Below are 20,590 nucleotides of genomic sequence, written 5' to 3'. Positions count from 1 at the left end.
CAACTGCCTGTCCTCGCTTACAAATATTTCGAACTTTAGAACTCTATTGAGGTCTACAATATTGACAAAGCAGATGTTACGTGCCACGTACCTTTTGTTTGTAAAATAGCCGAGAGGCGAAAATTTGGTCAGAATAGTGAAACCTTTAATCAAGAAGAGGCTATGTATCAAAAGAAAGAAGAAAGCTGGAAAAATACCTAACTAATGCCCTCATTGAAATTCCTAAGCCTAGAGTACCCCACCTAGCTCTCCCTCTCGGACCGGGCAATAGAGATCGTCATGCCAGTTACCTGAGACGATCAAGAAGTCATCTTTCATACCCTTGTTGGACTTAGGGAGGCAGGAGACAAGCCTAACAATGGAAGACCTAGATTTAAGGTAATAGCCCAAATCTGCGAGCGAATGACACTCGTACATCCAAACGACATCATGCCAGGAGAGGTCCAACCCCATCTGCTCGTTGAGAGTGTCTACATTGCCCAATACTCTAAATAGGTTGGGCGCACATTGGTGGGGACAAAGCCTATGGGCTATCAATAGTCCCTATTCGCCATTCCCATGGGTATCCTCATCCCGCCTTCTATAAAGGTTATCATGGGGATAACTACTTCTTTTTCCCTCCTAAGGTTAGTCCATTCGCCCGTAGGGCAATACCGTAAGGAGACGCCCCTAGGGATCTAATACAAGGCCCTAAACCCCTCCATACCCGTGGCGGGATTAACTAAATGAGCGAACCTACCCATCGTGACAGATTAAAGAAAAGTGTGGGAAATACTTGCTAAAAAGAAGTAAAGAGAAGAAGGCCGAGGAGAAAATAGCCTAAAAAAACAAAGAACTTACGAAAATAAGGACAGGGGATGCCTCAGGAGCTTCTCAAGAATCAGGAGGATTAGGAAATCTTGGGAGCTTGAGAGTATGGGAAGCCTTGGGAGTTCGAAGATTTGTAAAGTGAGAAAAATGAACTCTCCAGGCGCCTTATATAGGAGGAAGAATTAGTGGGAGTTATCTCGCCCCAAATTTCGAGGAAAAATACCGGCCGCAGGATCCCCATCTCACCATAGGACATGTGAACAAGGCGCCGCTTGGAGCATTTAATAAAGCGTTGCGGACTCTGAAGTGTCAGGAGCGGTTACATGACAGGCGAAACGACATTCTCACGTGGGAAAGGAGGGAAACATGTAGGATCAGCCACTTCAGTTCAAAACCCCATTCTTTCTCCTCGGACAAGAGAGAAACACTGAAATTTTGATGGGTATTGTGGGGTGTAGCAGTTTGGTAAAGTAGCATTGCTACGTGTCGTGCCATACGTCAGTGGTATGCCACTAGAGGAGCACGCACTATAGAGAAACGGGCTAGGAGCGAGGGTTAGCCTTGACATGCTGAGGGGATGGTGGCTGCCACCCCATTTAATGCATCCCACTAAACTTTCTGGCCGTATTTATGTGGAGAAGACCCTTGAACAGTGCTGCCTTGGTTGCTGCATTTCACAGGGATTCTGAAAAGGTGTCTGATGGGACTACCACTTGAGTGGTGGCTTGCATGATCAACAAATGGAAGGCCCGGATCATTTAAAAGGGTCTATATAAGACAAAAGGTCCCCCAGAGAGAGTGGATCGAAAAAATAGTAGAGAAAAACACTGCAACACAAAGAACTGAAACTGTAAACAAGTTCCATAGTGATATATTCAAGAACCAGTCTCCTCGGACTGGGCCGAGGAGAATTTTCTTGCACAATATTGTGGTTGCCTTTTGTCTTTCATGTTATTTTTGGCCTATAGTGAACGTTATCTAACCTATAGAAGCCTAGTCTTACAGTCCGCTCTCACAAATTCATTGTGTTGGACTATTTGGGCTCGAGTCCTTTAGTCGTTTAGGCTTAGGAGCTAAATCAAGTCCCTACAATGGTTATTAAGAAACTTATTATACAAAATTTAATAAAAAAATAACTTTACATATTGAAAAAAAAACACCTATATATAACATAACATAAACTTAATACCCCGAAAAAATGGAACAACACCAATATATATTATAATTAAATTAAAGTAATAAACTAATGTATCTTTTCATGTTCAGCCACAACTATTGAGGTGTTGTACACAGAGGTGGAGCCACATTGGGGCCGAGGGGGGCCTTGGCCCCCCAATTTTTTTTTCAATTGAAATATATGCACTTATAAATGAAATATCTCAAAATTTTAGAAGATTTTTCAAAGAATGTACTCTTTTAGCCCCCCTATCCTCCGTTTGTTTTTCAGAGAAACTCCTTTGGTTTAACAGTTTTTTGAAGAAAGAAAAATAATTTCAAAAAATGTCTCTTTCTCGTTTTTCAAAAAATAGTAATAACCTCTCTAGCTTACTTTGGTATTGACAGTTGAAGCAGTCTATGTTTCACACACTTTTTTTCTTCATCTTCAAAAAAATTACGCTGTTGATGCCACTGCCAGTAGATTTGCAGTTTATGTTCTCTCAGTTTTCTCCTTCGTCTCTCTGTCCCATTTAACTTTTCCTTCTCCTCTTTACTTCATGTAATTTGATTTAGTGCTATACAATTTACAGGCTCCAAGACTTCTACAGTACTTCTGTAATTCCAATACAATAAAGCTATTAAGAAAGGACCACGTGTATGGTTTAAAAGCATACATGGCAAAAGCAAACTTGATATATCACTTTAGTAGTTTAGTTTACTCCAAGGTGTGTTACGAAAAAAATATATATTACCATAATTTATTTCACAATTTTTTTATTATAAGATGTAAACAAGTGTAATTAGTGGAAAAAAAAAATAATGAGTCCATATATAAGTAATAGACAACAACTTACAACTTTTGGTGATAAAGTTGTGGCAAAAAGTTGTAAAATAATTATGGTCCTAGAACCACTATGGCTTGTCTACATCTGTTCTTTATTTTTTTAATTGATAAATATATTATATAACATATAAATATAATAAATTATTATTAATTTGACAAAATATATTACATAATAGATATTTTGATTCAATTTATTTTTATGCAATGATTGTTGTCTAATTTTTAGCCATCTTTCAACATATTAATAATATTCTTTTATCTTAATCATTATAATTAATGTGTTGTAATTTAACTTGAAAACCTAGGTCATTAGGCAAATTAAAAACTATATTGAGTTATAAATTAATCCACTTATTTTTATATATATATATATATATATATATGTTTATATGCATGTCACAAAAAAAAAAACATGTATGGTATATTGAATTGTGTTTATGATACTACTAGATATTTTATATACTTGTACATAGTATGGATATATATTAAAAAAAAAAGGAAGTAATCCTCTTATTTAGTACTTGGTCCTCCCAATTATAAATTCTTGTCTCCATTACTGGTACTTGTACAACACTAAGTAACTCACTATTCACAACAGTAAACTAACTTGCTATCGACAGAAACTTATAGCATTGAGCAACAGAGAATAGAGGAAAAGAAAAGGGCGAGATATATAGTCAGATACCAGAGGTTGCATGCTTGGTCTGAAGCAAAGCCTGGAGAGACGGACTCACAACAGAGCAATTAGCAGTTGGGGGGCGCACACACAGTAATTATAAGACACTTTAATATATTTTTTTTGTTATTTTAGGGTTTTTAATATATGTGCAGGTGTGTGTGATTTGGATTTTGTTAAAGGAGAATTTGAGTTTGTTAGTATTTGGACTTTGGAGAGCCACAGGCTGAGGAATGGGCTAGATTTGATTTTGATTTCTTTTAGCTTCTTTATTTTTAACTAAATTTTAATTTTTTGGTTTTTATTTTTATTGGATTAATTCCAAATTTTGAGGGGCCGATTCTAATTTTGAGAGAGAGAGAGAGAGAGAGAGCAAATTCTAAAAGTTGAGAGGGGCCTGTGAATAGATTTTAAGTTAATTTATAAACTTCTTTTTGCCAATTCTAAGTACGTCTAATGAAAATTTCACAAGCCAGCAGTGCACCACTGCTCAAATGCCCAACTAAAAATAAAATACTTTCACTACATTCGTATATTCATATGAAAGAACACGCAATCGATTTTTTTTTTTTTTTGCTGAACAAGCAATAGATATTTATACCTAACAAAGTACATTACTTTATTTTGTTTGATGAACACTTTATTTGGTTTAGTAATATAGTACTGAATATTTAAGGTACATTGAATTTTTTTTTTTGAAAGGAGGTACATTGAAATTTGAAAGTGATGTTAGCAATAGCATTTCATAAAAAGGTGCTGCTACCAAACACTGCAAAGAACAGCGAAAGTGGACCAAATGGCAGAAAAAAATAAAGGAAGTACAGTCCATGTAGCCACCTCGAGTACGCGAGGCAAAACCTTGTACGCACCGAAAAGGACAAGGTTAGTAGTACAACTCCAAGCTTTAGCTTAATAGCTTCAGCCTTCAAGCTTGGTTCCAAACCATTGATGTTACACACTGACGTGGCGACATAGTGTAGGGCAACGATCAACAACAACGTTCCAATTCAGGTTCTTGTTTTTATTGGTACTTTCCCAAATTGGAGGGTCCCACTGTAAGGCGCAAATTACGAGACCAACAGGAAAGCTATATCTATGACGTGGCCTTGACATTTTACCAACTACCAAGCCCTCCCTGACTCGGAGCTGACTAGGACCCGTATATATTTGGAGGTTCTCACGTCTCGATTGTAAAAATTCAAAAGGGTGTCCCTTTGAGGAAAGTGCACGATAAAGAAAGCGAGTGATTTTTTTTTTTTTTGAAAAAGAAAGCGAGTGATTGCCAAGGTAACTTTCAAGGGCATCCACTTTCAAACTTGAATTCCTCATCTTCCAAGTATAACTAGACCTCCAGCAAGTTGGGACGTGGAAGCTACGGACAAGGTAAATAAGTAAAAGAAAACGACTCTTGAATTTCATTTGCCACAGTTAAATATGTTGTATAGTCACGTAGTGTGCCACGCCAAGGAAAAAATATCATAAATATATGCAATGTTTGTCTCACATAGGGATGAATTGATCTTGTCCGACACACGTTAGTCTTTTATGAGTAAGAAACTTGATTTTTTTTTAATGATATTTGACATAGCACCCCTCGAATCTGTTTTTAAAATGGTCCCCTCAATAATTGTCCCTCACAATGAGGCTCCTACGACCTGATTTCGTCATCTTAGCTCTGATATCATTTTATCGGATCATGAATTATGTTATTTCACTTCAAAATTAATCAATTGATAATAAGAAATACATACTTAAGTCTTTTATAGAGTTCAACATTACATCCTACAAGCTTATTTTTTGAGCAGCCGTAGGAATCTAAATTGTGCCCCCCTAACAAATCTCACAAACATGAGATGCAATGTTATGTGAGAGGAGAGTTATAGATGCTAGATACAATACATTAAATACTTTTGCTAAATCCAAAGTAGAATTAATTTGAATAATGAAAAATATGAAAGCTTTATCAATTTAAAATAAAATATTTATAAACTAATGTAACAATGAACGTGATTAAAACTATATCAACAGTACAATAAAAAAATTTAATTTTTTTAATTAAAATTTTGTGTTTAAAAATTGACATAATAAAATGTTTATGGAATAAAATTTGGACTAGTCCTAACAAACACTATTAACACATGATAAGCATGATAACACATAAACTCATTACAAATGATATAAGCAGGCTGATTCTGCAGTGCATTGCACAAGAACAGCAGGAATGAAACCTACAACACATTAAAACAAGCCAAGTAACCTGAAAAACAATCCTCAATCCTAACTCTTACTTCACGCTTTATACTCTGCAACAATCTTTTCTCAAAAGGGATTTGGCCTTGGTACAGTATTTCATATTCAAAAGAGAAAATTTATAGATACAAAAAAATTTGACAATTATTGATATGACAAATTATTAGTTGTAGGTAACAAAGTGATGTCAGTTGTAAACTTAAATTTGAGAACCTATAAATACATGCCAACTCAAATGTTGTGAAAATTTTTGTGTATATTAACTTTTTTTTTTTTCAAAAACTTGAGAAAAGGTTCTTGCAGTTCCAATTGATTACACCCCAAACCACAAGATCTTCACAATTGAACGTAGGATCCTCTTGGAGGTAAAATCTAGTGGTGAAGTTAAGATTTCAATTCAAGTGGTGCAAGATTAAGAGCAAAAATTGAAAGTAAAATTAATCTAAAAAATATTAATCAACATTAATAACAAAATATATAAACAATTATATAATAATATATATATTTCTCATACAGAAGCTAATAAATGTAAGTTTTAATTTATTTTTTCATGATCTTATAATTAACTTATATATATATATATATATATATATATATATATATATATATATATATATATATATATATATGTGAGGTTATGAGGACCCAAGAGCCCGAAGACCCGAAGAAGGGAAGGTTGACATGCAGTAGGTAAGATGGAGCAAATGAGTAAGGGAAGTTACCTGAAAATACCCGAAGATGACGTGGCATGGGCATTGCTGACATAAGGGTTACAAATATCCGAAGGTGGTAGGCTCATTTAGAGGGATGCATTAAATGCCCGGCAACAACCATTCTGGCCGCATTAATTGGAAGATACCAGTTCAATCCGTTGCATTAATGTGGATATGACCTGAACAGTGTTGAACGCAAAGTTAGAACTCTGCTCCATTACCGACAGACAGGTGTCAGAGGGAAAAACATAGTAGATTGTGAGGTGTAGGGCCATGATGAAAGGAGCAAATAGTATAAATAAGAGTCGGGACACTATAGAAGGGGGATTTTTGTTGTTGAACCCTCTCTACCAAATGTATTGTATGAGGACCTTAAGTGAATAAAGAAGCAGCCGCGTTTTAAGCTAGTTTTATGAGTTTTTGGTCCTTACAATTGACGCCGTCTGTGGGAACAACAACAACGTAACACATTCCATTTAGAAGTGTATGGCGGAGGTGTATCTAGAAGGGGAGGAATCAGTAAGTTCACGAAGCAGGGACGTAGCTGTGAGTCTCCAGCGTGACAAGGGGAAGGGACATACTTCGGGGGTGGTGAAAGCATATGATGGCGGTCAGGGGGCTGAGCAACGATCGTTAACTGAAGGGCATATGTCTCGCGACGATGTATTGCGACAGATGCAATCTGAGATAGCGTACTTACGCAAGTGCGTGAATCGTAAGAAGCGAAGACGTAAGGGTAATGCTAGCTCTTCCAGTGATAGTTCGGAAGCAAACCCAGGAGGAATTCATCCCCCAATGTTTGAGCCTACTCGAAGTGTGACCCATGCCAGTGTGTCTTCGGGCGTTGGGGCAAAGCCGCAGAAGGAGACGAGGATGCCCGGTACTGATGGGATATATCGCGATGACGGGAGTGATGCAATGGGTAAAGCCCTGAGACAAATTGCCAAATCCCCTTTTGTGGCAAAGATAAACAGGGCAAAGCTACCTCGTAGGTTTTCTCAACCCATCTTTACTATGTATAACGGGAGGACTGACCCTGTAGAGCACGTTAGTCATTTTAGTCAGAAGATGGCCGTTTATTCGAATAATGAGGCATTGATGTGCAGAGTTTTTCCCTCCAGTTTGGGGCCCGTGGCTATGAGGTGGTTTGATGCTTTGGCAAAAGGTTCCCTGAGGTCTTTTGAGGAATTGACTAGGGCATTTGGAGCAAGGTTCATAACTTGCACGAGGATTCCAAAACCTTTGGATGCTCTACTGTCTATGTCTATGAGGGAAGGTGAAACACTCAAAACCTATTTTGACCGATACTGGGAAACGTATAACGAGATTGATGGGGATGTGGAAAGTGTAGCCGTGAGAACTTTCAAGGTGGGTCTTCCCACGGAGCATGGGTTAAGGAAGTCTTTGACAATGAAGGCCGCGATAGACATGCGTCAGCTTATGGACCGGATAGATAAATACAAACGGGTAGAAGAGGATCAGATGCAAAGCAAAGGCAAGATGAAAGGGTATCTGGAGAGGAAGGATCTTCGGGTAGGGGGGTTTCAAGGTATTCGGCCTAGACGAGACTTTACAAGCCATCCGAAGACCGCCGAGTCTCCTATAGTTAACTCATTATTTAAGGAACCAGTGCATCACATACTGGAGAAAATTCGGCATGAGCCATATTTTAGGCCACCAAACAAAATGAGTGGAGATGCATCCACGAGAAACCAAAACCTGCACTGCCATTACCATCAGGATAAGGGACACACCACGGAGAAGTGCAGGACACTGCGCGACCATTTGAATCAATTGATTAGGCCCGGGAAGATCAATCACTTATTGGCAAAGCCGAATGGGAATCAGGAACAACTCGATACTCAGAAATATTGGGGTCAGTCCCCTCAACCATCTCTAGGCACTATTAACGTCATCTTGACCCAGCCGAGAGGAGACTATGGGAAACCTTCTCGGGTCATGACCGTTCAAAACAAGTGTGGGAATGAGGATGTGGAAGAAAATCATCAAACAAACAAAAGAATGAGATCCTCGGCGACGCCTATTTTGGGCTTTTCTGATAAGGATAAAGAGGGAACGTTTCAACCCCATGATGATGCCTTGGTCGTCACCGTTCGTATCGGGGGATATGATGTGAAACGAGTCTTGGTGGATGATGGAAGTGGTGCCGAGATTATGTATCCGGACCTATTCAATGGATTAAAGTTGAAAGAGGAGGACTTGGAAAAATACGACCATCCGTTGGTCGGTTTTGATGGAAACCAGGTGATCCCGCGAGGAATGATTAGGCTGCCCGTGCAGGTGGAGGGTTCCGAAGTGCAGGTAAACTTCATAGTTGTTATGACATACTCTCCGTACATGGCCATTTTGGCTAGACCATGGCTGCATGCAATGGAGGCAGTTTCATCTACTTTACATGTGATGGTGAAGTACCCTATACGAGGAAGCGTGGGAGTATTACATGGTAGTCAAATGGTAGCCAGGCAGTGTCTAACGTCTGCCACTATTCATACAGGCTGAGGTCTGTTGGAAGGTGAAGTTCTTGGGACATCATAGCAATTAAAGGAGGTTGCTCGGGAAGTCGGCCTAGGAGAGGGTGAAGGCTCTGCCGAGCAGCTAACCAAGGTAATTATTGGGGAAGATGAAGAAAAAAATTTTCAAGTCGGGTCCAAGCTTCCGGTACAGGAAAGAGAAGAGTTGATTCAATTCTTGCGGGACAATATGGATGTTTTTGCATGGACGACTTATGACGTACCAGGAATTGATCCAGAAGTTATCTGTCATCATTTGAACATTAACCCCCATGCGACGCCTAGACAGCAGCCTCCTCGGCGAGCATCTCAAGAGCACGCCGAGGCAGTTAAAGAGGAGGTTGGTAAGCTAAAGCAAGCTGGTGCGATCAAGGAGATCTTTTATCCTGAGTGGCTGGCCAATACTGTCGTGGTAAAAAAGAAGAACGGGAAATGGAGAGTCTGTGTTGACTTTACAGATTTGAATAAGGCATGTCCCAAGGATCCTTTCCCTATACCCCGAATTGATCAATTGGTGGATGCAACTGTGGGGCACCCCCGAATGAGCTTCTTGGATGCATTCCAAGGGTATCATCAGATCCCTTTGTCATTGAATGATCAGGAGAGGACGGCTTTTCGTGCCCCTAATGGTAACTACCATTACCGAGTGATGCCCTTTGGTCTAAAGAATGCAGGGTCTACTTATCAACGAATGGTGACCAGAATGTTTGATGCGCAGTTGGGGCGTAATATGGAAGCTTATATCGATGACATGGTCATTAAAAGTAAGAGGACAGAAGACCATTTGACAGATTTGCAGGAAACCTTCTCGGTGTTAAGAAAGTATAAGTTACGCTTGAATGCATCAAAGTGTTCCTTCGGCGTGGGATCGGGAAAATTTTTAGGGTACATGATTACTCATCGGGGAATTGAAGTTAATCCTGATCAAATTAAAGCTGTCTTAGATTTGCATCCCCCTCAGAATCCGAAAGAAGTGCAGAAGTTAGCTGGTATGATTGCAGCCTTGAACAGGTTTATATCTCGGTCTGCAGACAGGTGCCGCCCCTTTTATCGCCTTTTGCACAAGTGGAAAGATTTCCGGTGGACTAATGAATGCAACTTGGCCTTTGAGGACTTAAAACAATACCTATCTAGACCACCGATATTATCAACACCCGAGAAGGAAGAAGTGTTATATGCATACCTAGCTGTCACAAATCACTCAGTAAGTCTTGTCTTAATACGGAATGATGATGGGGTTCAGAAGCCGATATATTACGTCAGTAAGTCCTTACAGGAAGTAGAACAGCGATACCTACTTTTGAAAAAAGCACTTCTAGCTGTGGTGCATGCGACAAGGAAATTGCCCCATTACTTCCAAGCTCACACCGTTGTAATACTCACACAATTGCCTTTGCAAGCTATCATGAGGAAATCGGATTACACGGGTCGTGTAGCAAAGTGGGGAACCAAACTGGGAGCTTATGACATCAAGTATATGCCTCGGACAGCTATCAAAGGGCAAATCCTTGCCGACTTCGTGGCCGAGTTCACGGAAGGTCAGATTAACCACGAGGGTACCATGATGACAGTAATGTCCATTGGGCTGGAAAATGTCACCCCGTGGGAAGTCTACACGGATGGGGCGTCAAACCGAAGGGGAGCCGGGGTTGGAGTTGTGTTAATATCTCCCGAGAAACTAGTTATTGAAAAGTCATTGAGGTTGGGATTCCCCGCCACTAATAATGAGGCCGAGTACGAGGCTCTCTTGGTGGGCTGCCAAATGGTTAAACACTTGGGAGGAAAAGTAGTAAGGTTGTATTGTGATTCCCGATTAGTAGTAGGGCAAGTTAATGGGGAATTTGAAGCAAAAGATGAGCGAATGAAAGGCTATCTCAAGCGAGTTCAAGGGGTGTTGGGTTTGTTTGACAGTTTCAAGGTACAACAAGTCCCAAGGGGACATAACTCTCATGCTGACTCATTAGCAATGTTGGCCACTTCACTGGGTTCGGAGTTACCACGTATGGTCATGGTGGAGGATTTACTGACTTCTAGCTTGACCAACGTTTCGGCAGTACGGGTTCACAGCGTTCATGTTGGTCCAAGTTGGATGGACCCAATTGTAACTTTCTTGCAGCACGGAATACTACCTGAAGACATAACAGTTGCCGAGAAGGTACGAAGAAGCGCTCCCCGTTATTGGCTATCAGAGGAGAAAAAACTCTATAGACGTTCCTACATAGGGCCGTACCTGCTTTGCGTACATCCTGAAGCCGTGGAACCTCTGCTGGAGGAGTTGCATGAAGGTGTGTGTGGGAGTCATACTGGAGGAAGATCACTAGCTCATAGAGCCATGACCCAAGGGTATTGGTGGCCAAGCATGCAGAGAACCTCTCAAGATTATGCCAAGAAATGTGATCAATGTCAAAGGTTTGCGCCTAGCATACATCAACCAGGAGGTAACTTAAACCCGTTATCCAGCCCATGGCCCTTTGCTAAGTGGGGTTTAGATATCGTCGGACCTTTTCCTCGGGCACCAGGTAATAGGAGATGGCTCATTGTCGGCACAGATTATTTTACGAAGTGGGTGGAGGCCGAGCCATTAGCCAATATTAGGGATGTGGATGCGAGGAAATTCATCTAGAAAAATATCATAACTCGCTTCGGAGTCCCTCATACTTTGATTTCTGATAATGGGCTCCAATTTGATAGCAAGGCTTTCCGACGGTACTGCGCAGAAATGGGAATAAGAAATGGATATTCAACACCGTCCTATCCTCAAGGAAATGGTCAGGCCGAGGCAACAAATAAAGTCATCTTGGCAGGTTTGAAGAAACGATTAGACGATGCCAAAGGAGGCTGGGTAGAGGAATTGCCTCATGTGCTATGGGCTTATCGCACTACACCCCGAAGATCGACAGGCGAGACTCCCTTTTCAATGACGTATGGAATGGAAGCTGTAATACCATTAGAGTCAGGCTTTCCCACTTTGAAGTCCGACCAGTATAACGAAGTGAGCAATCATGAGAAGATATATGATTGTTTGAATACTATTGAGGAAAGGAGAGAAGTGGCCAGTGTGAAAATGGGCAGTTATCAGCAAAAGCTTAAGCAGGCGTACGACAAGGGAGTTAGATCCAGACCCTTGGTACCAGGTGATTTGGTGCTAAGAAAAGTAGTGGGGGTAGCAAGAAATCCGGCTTGGGGAAAGTTAGGTCCTAATTGGGAGGGGCCATATAGAATTACCTCAGTAGCAGGTATAGGGGCTTACCGTTTGGAAGATCTGGATGGAGGGGTGGTTCCTCGCCCTTGGAATGTAAATAACTTACGACGTTATTATTACTAAGAAAAGAGTTTCCTTTTGTGCTAAGGATGTGTGTGCATGGTTCCCGTTTGTATCAATTCTGCATCAACAAAAATGCAAGTGTTAAACTGACCTTAGTGCTTGTTCGGCTCCTCGGGCCACAAGTCTAAGAGAAATTAATCACTTGCAAAAAGCATAAGTGTTAAACTGACCTTAGTGCTTGTTCGGCTCCTCGGGCCACAAGTCTAAGAGAAATTAATCACTTGCAAAAAGCATAAGTGTTAAACTGACCTTAGTGCTTGTTCGGCTCCTCGGGCCACAAGTCTAAGAGAAATTAATCACTTGCAAAAAGCATAAGTGTTAAATTGACCTTAGTGCTTGTTCGGCTCCTCGGGCCACAAGTCTAAGAGAAATTAATCACTTGCAGAAAACCTAAGTGTTAAACTGACCTTAGTGCTTGTTCGGCTCCTCGGGCCACAAGTCTAAGAGAAATTAATCACTTGCAAAAAACCTAAGTGTTAAACTGACCTTAGTGCTTGTTCGGATCCTCAAGCCACAAGTCTAAGACAAATTAATCACTTGCACAAAACCTACGTGTTAAACTGACCTTAGTGCTTGTTCGGCTCCTCGGGGCACAAGTCTAAGAAAAAATTAAGCGCTTGCGAAAACATAAGTGTTAAACTGACCCTCGTTCTTTTTTGGTTTCTCGGACCATAACTCAGGAATTATAAATCCAACAAGATCACGGCTAAAGAATCTCAAACATCTAAAGCAGTAACATAAATAAATCATTAAGTCTCGTTGCTCGTTATCATATTGGATTTCTTGCTTTCTCGCTCAAACGTCAAAAGGTTGAGTAATGAAGTTATAGAACTTAGGTTAAGCTTTGCGCATTTCTTAAAATCACAAGTATAATGAACAAATTAAAGTAATATTATGAAGTGACAGTGACAGTTGGATGGTAGCGCATTGAAATAAGACTTGTGTATGAAACAAAAGAGAAGGACTAAATATTAATTTCTTAATAAATACCCGTTACAAAATTGGGGCAATCATGTAGCCCCTTACATCTGTAAAAAAAAAAATAAGGAAACAACAAAAAGAAGAAGGAAACAACCATGATAGAATGACTAGGCAATGGGCTGCTTGTCCTTCCTTTTCTCTGGTTCTTTATCTTTTTTCTTCTTTCTTGGCTCTTCAGCCACATCACCCTCAACTACCCCTTCCACGGACTGAGCTGAGGGAGAAGGGCCTTTTGAGGCTGCTGCATCAGAAGGATCAGGAACAGGAGCAGGCTCAGCTGGTTCACTGGGTGGCATGGGGGGATCAGGGGCAAGCCGTAGTGCTGTAGGATAGTAAACACTATCTGGAGCTCGAAGTTCAGCATCGACGGCTACCCCAGCAGCGTCCAAGGCATGACCCCATACCTCCAAGCAAAACGCCCTAGCAACACCTTTAAGTTGGGCGGCCAAGCTATCCGAAGCCTTTTTCATTCCTGCATCGTATGCTGCTTGTTCCGCTACGGCTTGTTCCTGCTCCTTGGCGGCCAGTTTCTCTTGCGTTTGTTTGAGCTCAACGACAGTAAGAGCGAGTCTACTTTGAGCTTGTTTTTGAGCCTCAAGAGCAAGGTTTGCTTGTGACTCGTAGCTTTTCAAGGCCGACTCAGCATTCTTGTGAGCCTTTTCTACCTCGGACAGGTGAGTGAGGGTCTCTTTCAAGTTCAACTTAGCTTCTTTTTGTGCCCTCACTGCCGCCTCGGCATTCTGATCAGCTTTTCGGGCAAGATCCAGGGAGTGATCTACCCATTCCTCAGCCATAAATGAAGCTTGGACCGCCTATGATGTATTCGAGTAAAAAAAAAAAAAAAAGAGTTAGTCATAAGAAAGAGTTAAACTCATGTATAAACTGTGCAAAGGCTTAAAAAAAAATAATAATAAATAATAAATAAAAAATATATACCTTGGCTAAGTCCTGCTTCAAAGACAAGAAAACCTCCCTCTTACGGAAGGATCGTAATTCTGCCATATCCTCTGGAAGGCATAGAGCCTTCTCTAGACACTCGGCCACCAGGCTCGAGCTTCCCTTCTTCAGGTCCCTCAGGTTCGCGTCATCCATAACAGGGCTGCCCGAACTGAGAGTGAAGTTGGGTCGCCAGGTTGACGCCTTCTTTGTAGGCTCACTACTTTTGGTCCTTAGACGAACCAGTAGGAGCAACTTTCTTGGAAAGGGCTTTCACAGCCCTGGTGTCTTTAACAGAAGGGTCGGGATTCTCCCCTTCTTCGATTTCTATCACATGCTTGCTACTTTGGCCCCTTTTCCGTTTCTTATCCGTCGCCTCCGAGGAAAGTGCACGGGTAGTAGCTGGAGTGATTGGACGAGGTGGGACCTGAACCGCCGGTGAAGAGTCGCCTGCGTGCGCCTGCAGCAAGGCCAACAAGTCGGGCTCCTTCTCTTGAAAACCCATTTCGCTGGTTGACGGGTTGGAGCTGGAAGGAGCGTCTGGACGGTAGAACACTTCAAAATCCTTCTCGGTCACCTCGGGAGGATTTGGCTCGGGCGTATCAACTCTTTCCTCGGCTACAAGGTTAGTAGCCTGGTCCAAGGGGGGATAAAGTAACTGGGCCGCAAGAGGGGCTGGAAGCTGTGCGTCTTGAGTTCCTGCAGGAGGAGGTGCGAGCAGTAGGAATCCAGGGGCCGCAACGTCAATCCGAGCTAAGCGTAGATCTCTTGCTCTGATTACGTTCTTCGGGCTTTGGAAACGTTTTGTAAATGGTGTGTACCCGAGGATAATGTGGGCTGCTCGGAGTTGTCCGTCCCGGTGTACAAATATCTCTGACCGAAGAATCCGGTTTAGATCGGCTCGATTTACAGCAGATAAATTTGGAGCAGTATGGAAATCGTCTGCAATAAGGAATGAAATGGTTAGAATGAATAAGTTAAGCAAAGCAGAACATATGAAAATTTTGGTCAATCCTAAGTGCCAGGTCAGTCTTCTGGAGTACTACCTGACGTCCCTTCTCGGGTTGGGCAGTGTAAGCCATCATGCCAGTTGCCCGAGACGACAAGGTAATCTTCGTCCATCCCTTTACTCGAATCGGGTAAGCAGGAGATCAACCTAACGGAAGGAAATCTACATTTCATGTAGTATTTAGTCCTATCCCCTTTTTGGCAGTTGTACACCCAGTTTACATCTTGCCATGTCAAATTGGTCCCCATTTTTCGGTTAAGCGCATCTACGCATCCTAAGATTCTAAGGACGTTTGGGGAACATTGTGAGGGGATAAGCCTGTAGTTTATTAAAAAATCTCGGGTTACCCTACCCATAGGAATTTCCATGCCCCCCTCGATAAACGCAATCATGGGAATTAAAACGGACTCAGGGGGGCGAGGTGCGAGTGGAATTTCTTCTTCCTCACAATACGTGATGGTTACGTCATCAGGGATCCTATACCGGTTTTTAAAGGCAGCCTTTGCCTCATCCGTGTTTACTAGCTTAGCGTACCTACCCATCAATCCCCGCGGTAAGAGAAGAGAAGCAAGCAAATAGAGAAAGGAAAAGGAACACACCTCTAAAGATCGCTTAAAGATGGTCCTCGGGAGCTCACTCTTCTTTCAATCCTTCAAAATGCCAAAATGAGCCACATCCAGCCAAAGGGTGTGCTTTTATAGGGGAGGGGTAAACGAAATAAGAGCGGTAACTTTCCCGCTCATAATTGAAAGCGGGATCTGAACCGTACATTACTCATCCAGCCGTAGAACGTGCGCGGGAAAAAGAAACGCCAGGTTCCATAAATGCTCCATCGTGGGATACGAGGCGCCAGACGCGGGTCATGGGGCCGCGAAAAGACGGCTATACGTGTGAAAACAAAGGGAAGGTAAGAAGCGTGTGTAAGTTATTAAAACTTGGTTATTAACTAATCATTAATAACTCAAGTGTTAAAGGGGCTATTGTGAGGTTATGAGGACCCAAGAGCCCGAAGACCCGAAGAAGGGAAGGTCGACATGCAGTAGGTAAGATGGAGCAAAGGAGTAAGGGAAGTTACCTGAAAATACCCGAAGATGACGTGGCATGGGCATTGCTGACATAAGGGTTACAAATATCCGAAGGTGGTAGGCTCATTTAGAGGGATGCATTAAATGCCCGGCAACAACCATTCTGGCCGCATTAATTGGAAGATACCAGTTCAATCCGTTGCATTAATGTGGATATGACCTGAACAGTGTTGAACGCAAAGTTAGAACTCTGCTCCATTACCGACAGACAGGTGTCAGAGGGAAAAACATAGTAGATTGTGAGGTGTAGGGCCATGATGAAAGGAGCAAATAGTATAAATAAGAGTCGGGACACTATAGAAGGGGGATTTTTGTTGTTGAACCCTCTCTACCAAATGTATTGTATGAGGACCTTAAGTGAATAAAGAAGCAGCCACGTTTTAAGCTAGTTTTATGAGTTTTTGGTCCTTACAATATATATATATATATATATATACATATATTAAATGATTCTACAAGGAAATTTCTAGTAAATGCCTTGCAGCATGGGATACTCCCATATGCATAATTTGTCAAATCTTGCACACCAAGTCAATTACTTTTTACCAAGTCAAGAGAATTATTTACACTTTTTTTGGGTTAAATCGAAGTTGTAATACATGGAGCCGGTACGTGCAAGTTACTAATAAATATTCTAGAAATCAAGACTGGACCGCATCCTAGATTCGTCGGTGCCCAACATTTTGGTTAGTGGAATCTTCATATAATTGACTGCGCATTTTTAGTTTACCAAACCTGTTTTTTTTTGCTAAACAGTTTGCCAAACCTGTTTGATCATTCAAAACACAAGACTTTTATGAGGTAAACTAAACCAAAGTCTAACTGCAATTGAACTTACTTCTTTTCGTGGGATCCATAAACTAAAGGGTACAGCGACCTAGAAGAATGCTTCCCCACTTAACACCCCTCCAAAAAATGTTAAAGAGTTAGAATGCTAGTCCTTCGTGGAGTCAAAATATTGTGTGACATAAAGGGCATTTGATAAAGACACATAGCATTATTGAGTGCAGCTTCATTATTAATGCATTATAGCTCTCCATATCTCATCACTCAACACCCCATTTAAATTACATCATGCATTTTTTACCTTTATAACTAAGAGTCCGTTTAAGGGGTATATTTAGGACTTTCTATTTTTTTTTTTTTAGAGAGTTTCATAACCTATGACATATGCTCACGATGATAGCTCTTTATCATCAGACTAAGACACCAATCAATTTTTGGTATAAGCGGGGATTGAACCCTAGGTCTCTTATTTAACAATTAGAAATTTTATCAGTTGAACTAATTGTAACCACTATTTAGGACATTTATTAATGAATCATTTAAAAAAAATGCATACAACTTTTATAAAAAATAGAAAAAATTATTAAAATTTTTTATGGGATCCGATGCATTAGTGTTGGTATGATTGCACTCAAAAATATTTTTTCCTCATACAAACTTTCCTAAAATGATTTACTAAAAAATGCCCCTAAGGCATTTATTAACTTTTTCAAAGAACTTATAAGTCTTCAGTCGACGGTGAAATTGCAGGTGGAAAACCCATTGAATAAGTATGCAACTCATGAACAAAAAAAAGCTACCTAAATGATTATCCAACTGAGAATCTATAGAATCTATTTAAAAGATACCATAATCATTGGAGCCCGCTCCCCAGAGAGAGAGAGAATTATTAAGTGTACGTTTGGGATCCACTTCTTCGACCAGTGTTTGGCATTTTTCTTCTACTGTTTGCCGGGTACCATGTTAGTTTAGGCTTTATTTGGCATACCACCTATATTTAGCTTAATGTTTGCAGTGTGCGTTTGGGTTCCAATTCTTTAGCCATCGTTTGGCTTTTTTCTTCTACTATTTACAAGTTTCATGTCAATTTATGCTCTTTTTTTTTTTTTTTACATGATTGCTTGCATTTTGCTTATTGTTTTGTAGTGTGCGTTTGGGATCCACTTTTTTTTAGCCCGAGTTTGGCTTTTTTGTTTTTCTGTTTGCAGGCCCCATGTTAGTTTTTCCTTTTTTGGCTTGCATGCATGCATTTAGCTGATTGATCTAAAACGTGCGTTTAAGTTTTTGGGTCCCATGCGTGTTAAGTCAAGGCAACGATAACATTATTGTCCCTTGTAACAGTCAATGCTACGATAACATTATTGTCCTTTGTAAGATGTAAACAGTAATATCATTGTTTGTGGGTCCCATGCGTGTTAAGTCAAGGCAACGATAACATTATTGTCCCTTGTAATAGTCAATGCTACGATAACATTATTGTCCCTTGTAAGTTGTAAACAGTAATATCACTGTTTGTGAGTCTCACATTCAATATATTTTTATTCCTCTCTCTCTCTCTCTCTCTCTCTCTCTCTCTCTCTCTCTCTCTCTCTTATACAAATTTTCTTTAAAAAAATTAGTTTTATTTTAATTTTATCTATAGTATTTTCAACAACAAATTAAATAAGTTTTTTTAATATTTGTTAATGGAAGAAAAGCTAAATAAGTTGTTCACAAATGTACACTAAGTATGTTTTTAAACATCATTGAACATATGTTATTGTTTTATATATATAGTAAAATTTACATCAAAATATTGAACATATGTTATTATTTCTATCATATTTTCACCGTTGGGCCAACGGTGAGATGGTGAATTTATCATACTGATTAACAGGATATATACAACCATAATCTAAGATCAATGTTCTAATTAAGGAGATATTAATTTTCTTAGGTTCAAATATTGGAATTTTTCTAGAAGGATTAGAATCTAAAGTTTCAGTATTTTATATAACTTCTTTAGTAACACCTTCCAAATTTTGGACACTTTCTCTCTAAAAAGTATACACTCTTAATATATGCACCGATAATGGATGACTTGCTCATAATTTACTTATACCTTGAAACCCAAATTTATTACATTGATCATAATGTTTATTTTAAAAATAAATTTAGATAATCATTTAAATAATGACCAGATGTATAATTTTATGCGTACCTATTTTGAATAAGGTACGCGTAGCATAAAAATTATCTTAACAATGAAAAATGACATACCATTCGTTTGAATAATTTGATAGTAAATGTTTTAAAATGTCAAGAGTCTATCAAGTAAATTTTTATATGATTAGTTTTAACATTAGTATGTGTATTGTAATTAGCTCAACTTGTTGTAAAGTATTTTGTTGTTGAATAAACATCCTGATTTCATATCTTGCTTATAATAAAAAATGTCAATTGATATCTTGGTTAGATGGTAATTAAAGAACAATTATTATAGAACATACATCATAAGTTCAAATCTCTCTCTCTCTCTCAAAAGCTATGGGATTTGAGCTCCCTTCCCCTCTGCCAATGAGCATGCAATAGATTTCAAGTTCATTATACAATTTATTAGGAATGGGGTGTTACCATCGGTTCTCCTATTCTAACTGATGAGTAAAACCTCAAAGAATAACATAATCGGTTGGGACTCCATGGCACATAGAGCGAAAGTTGTTAACAGAAAACCCACCCATGCTGTTAGAATGGAAGGCATGCATTAATGTATAGCATTAAGTAACTCTGAGCTTGTTATATGTAAGACCAAGTGCAATACAATGCTCACGATTTTCTTCTTCGTATTTTTAGATTTTCATATTTGAATTTTCTTATTAGTGCATCCAGCTTAGGTCAGTACAAAATGCCCAAACACCCAAAAGTCCTTGAACCTAAATTCTGGTTGTTTGCTTCTTGCGATGGTCCATGATCTTCTTTGTCCTTAGCAAGTGTCAGATTGCCAAAGGCAACGAGGAAAATGGGGTCCCTTACATAAAATCAAGCTTTATATTGTCACTGCTATATGCACCTGTGAAGTACTTGAAAAGATTTCATTTTCTCACCCATGCATATAAAAACTTCCAAAGTGTAACAAGTAACAACATCTGTTTGCTCATTTAGTGGCTACTGCAGATGCAGACATAAAATGGGAAATTGATAGGTTGTTCCTTTGCTTAGTATCGACAAATTTCAATCAATTTTAAGAATATCATCGTGTCGGCCACTCAGTTTTTCACATAAGCTCGTGTGCCTAAACCTGTCAACATTTATTGAATCATTATTGAAAAGTTCTCTCACTTTTTTTTGTTTTTTTCTTTAGAATCAATTATTAGAAATTCTCATTAAACCTATTCTGTCTCTTAAAGGATTGTGGAAAGGCAGATTGGAAAATAAATTAAGATGGTTTAGGTTGCATAAATATTGGAGAAATTCAGTCTCAAATTCATGCCCTTCGAGATTATTATT

General features: G+C 39.8%; 1 protein-coding gene across 1 annotated transcript; it reads left to right on the top strand.

The window, feature by feature from the left end:
• Positions 1 to 6,937: 6,937 nt before the first annotated feature.
• Positions 6,938 to 12,307, top strand: LOC142612035 (uncharacterized). Its single transcript, XM_075784166.1, has 5 exons — positions 6,938 to 7,498; positions 7,868 to 8,926; positions 9,008 to 9,451; positions 9,701 to 11,267; positions 11,745 to 12,307. Exons 1-5 carry the CDS (start codon positions 6,938 to 6,940, stop codon positions 12,305 to 12,307), a joined length of 4,194 nt encoding a protein of 1,397 aa, XP_075640281.1.
• Positions 12,308 to 20,590: the final 8,283 nt, after the last annotated feature.

Source organism: Castanea sativa, chromosome 10 (assembly GCF_040712315.1).
Source record: "Castanea sativa cultivar Marrone di Chiusa Pesio chromosome 10, ASM4071231v1".
NCBI classification, from domain to species: Eukaryota; Viridiplantae; Streptophyta; class Magnoliopsida; order Fagales; family Fagaceae; genus Castanea; species Castanea sativa.
Note: the sequence above shows the minus strand (reverse complement) of the source record. Positions and strands in the feature narration are given on the sequence as shown.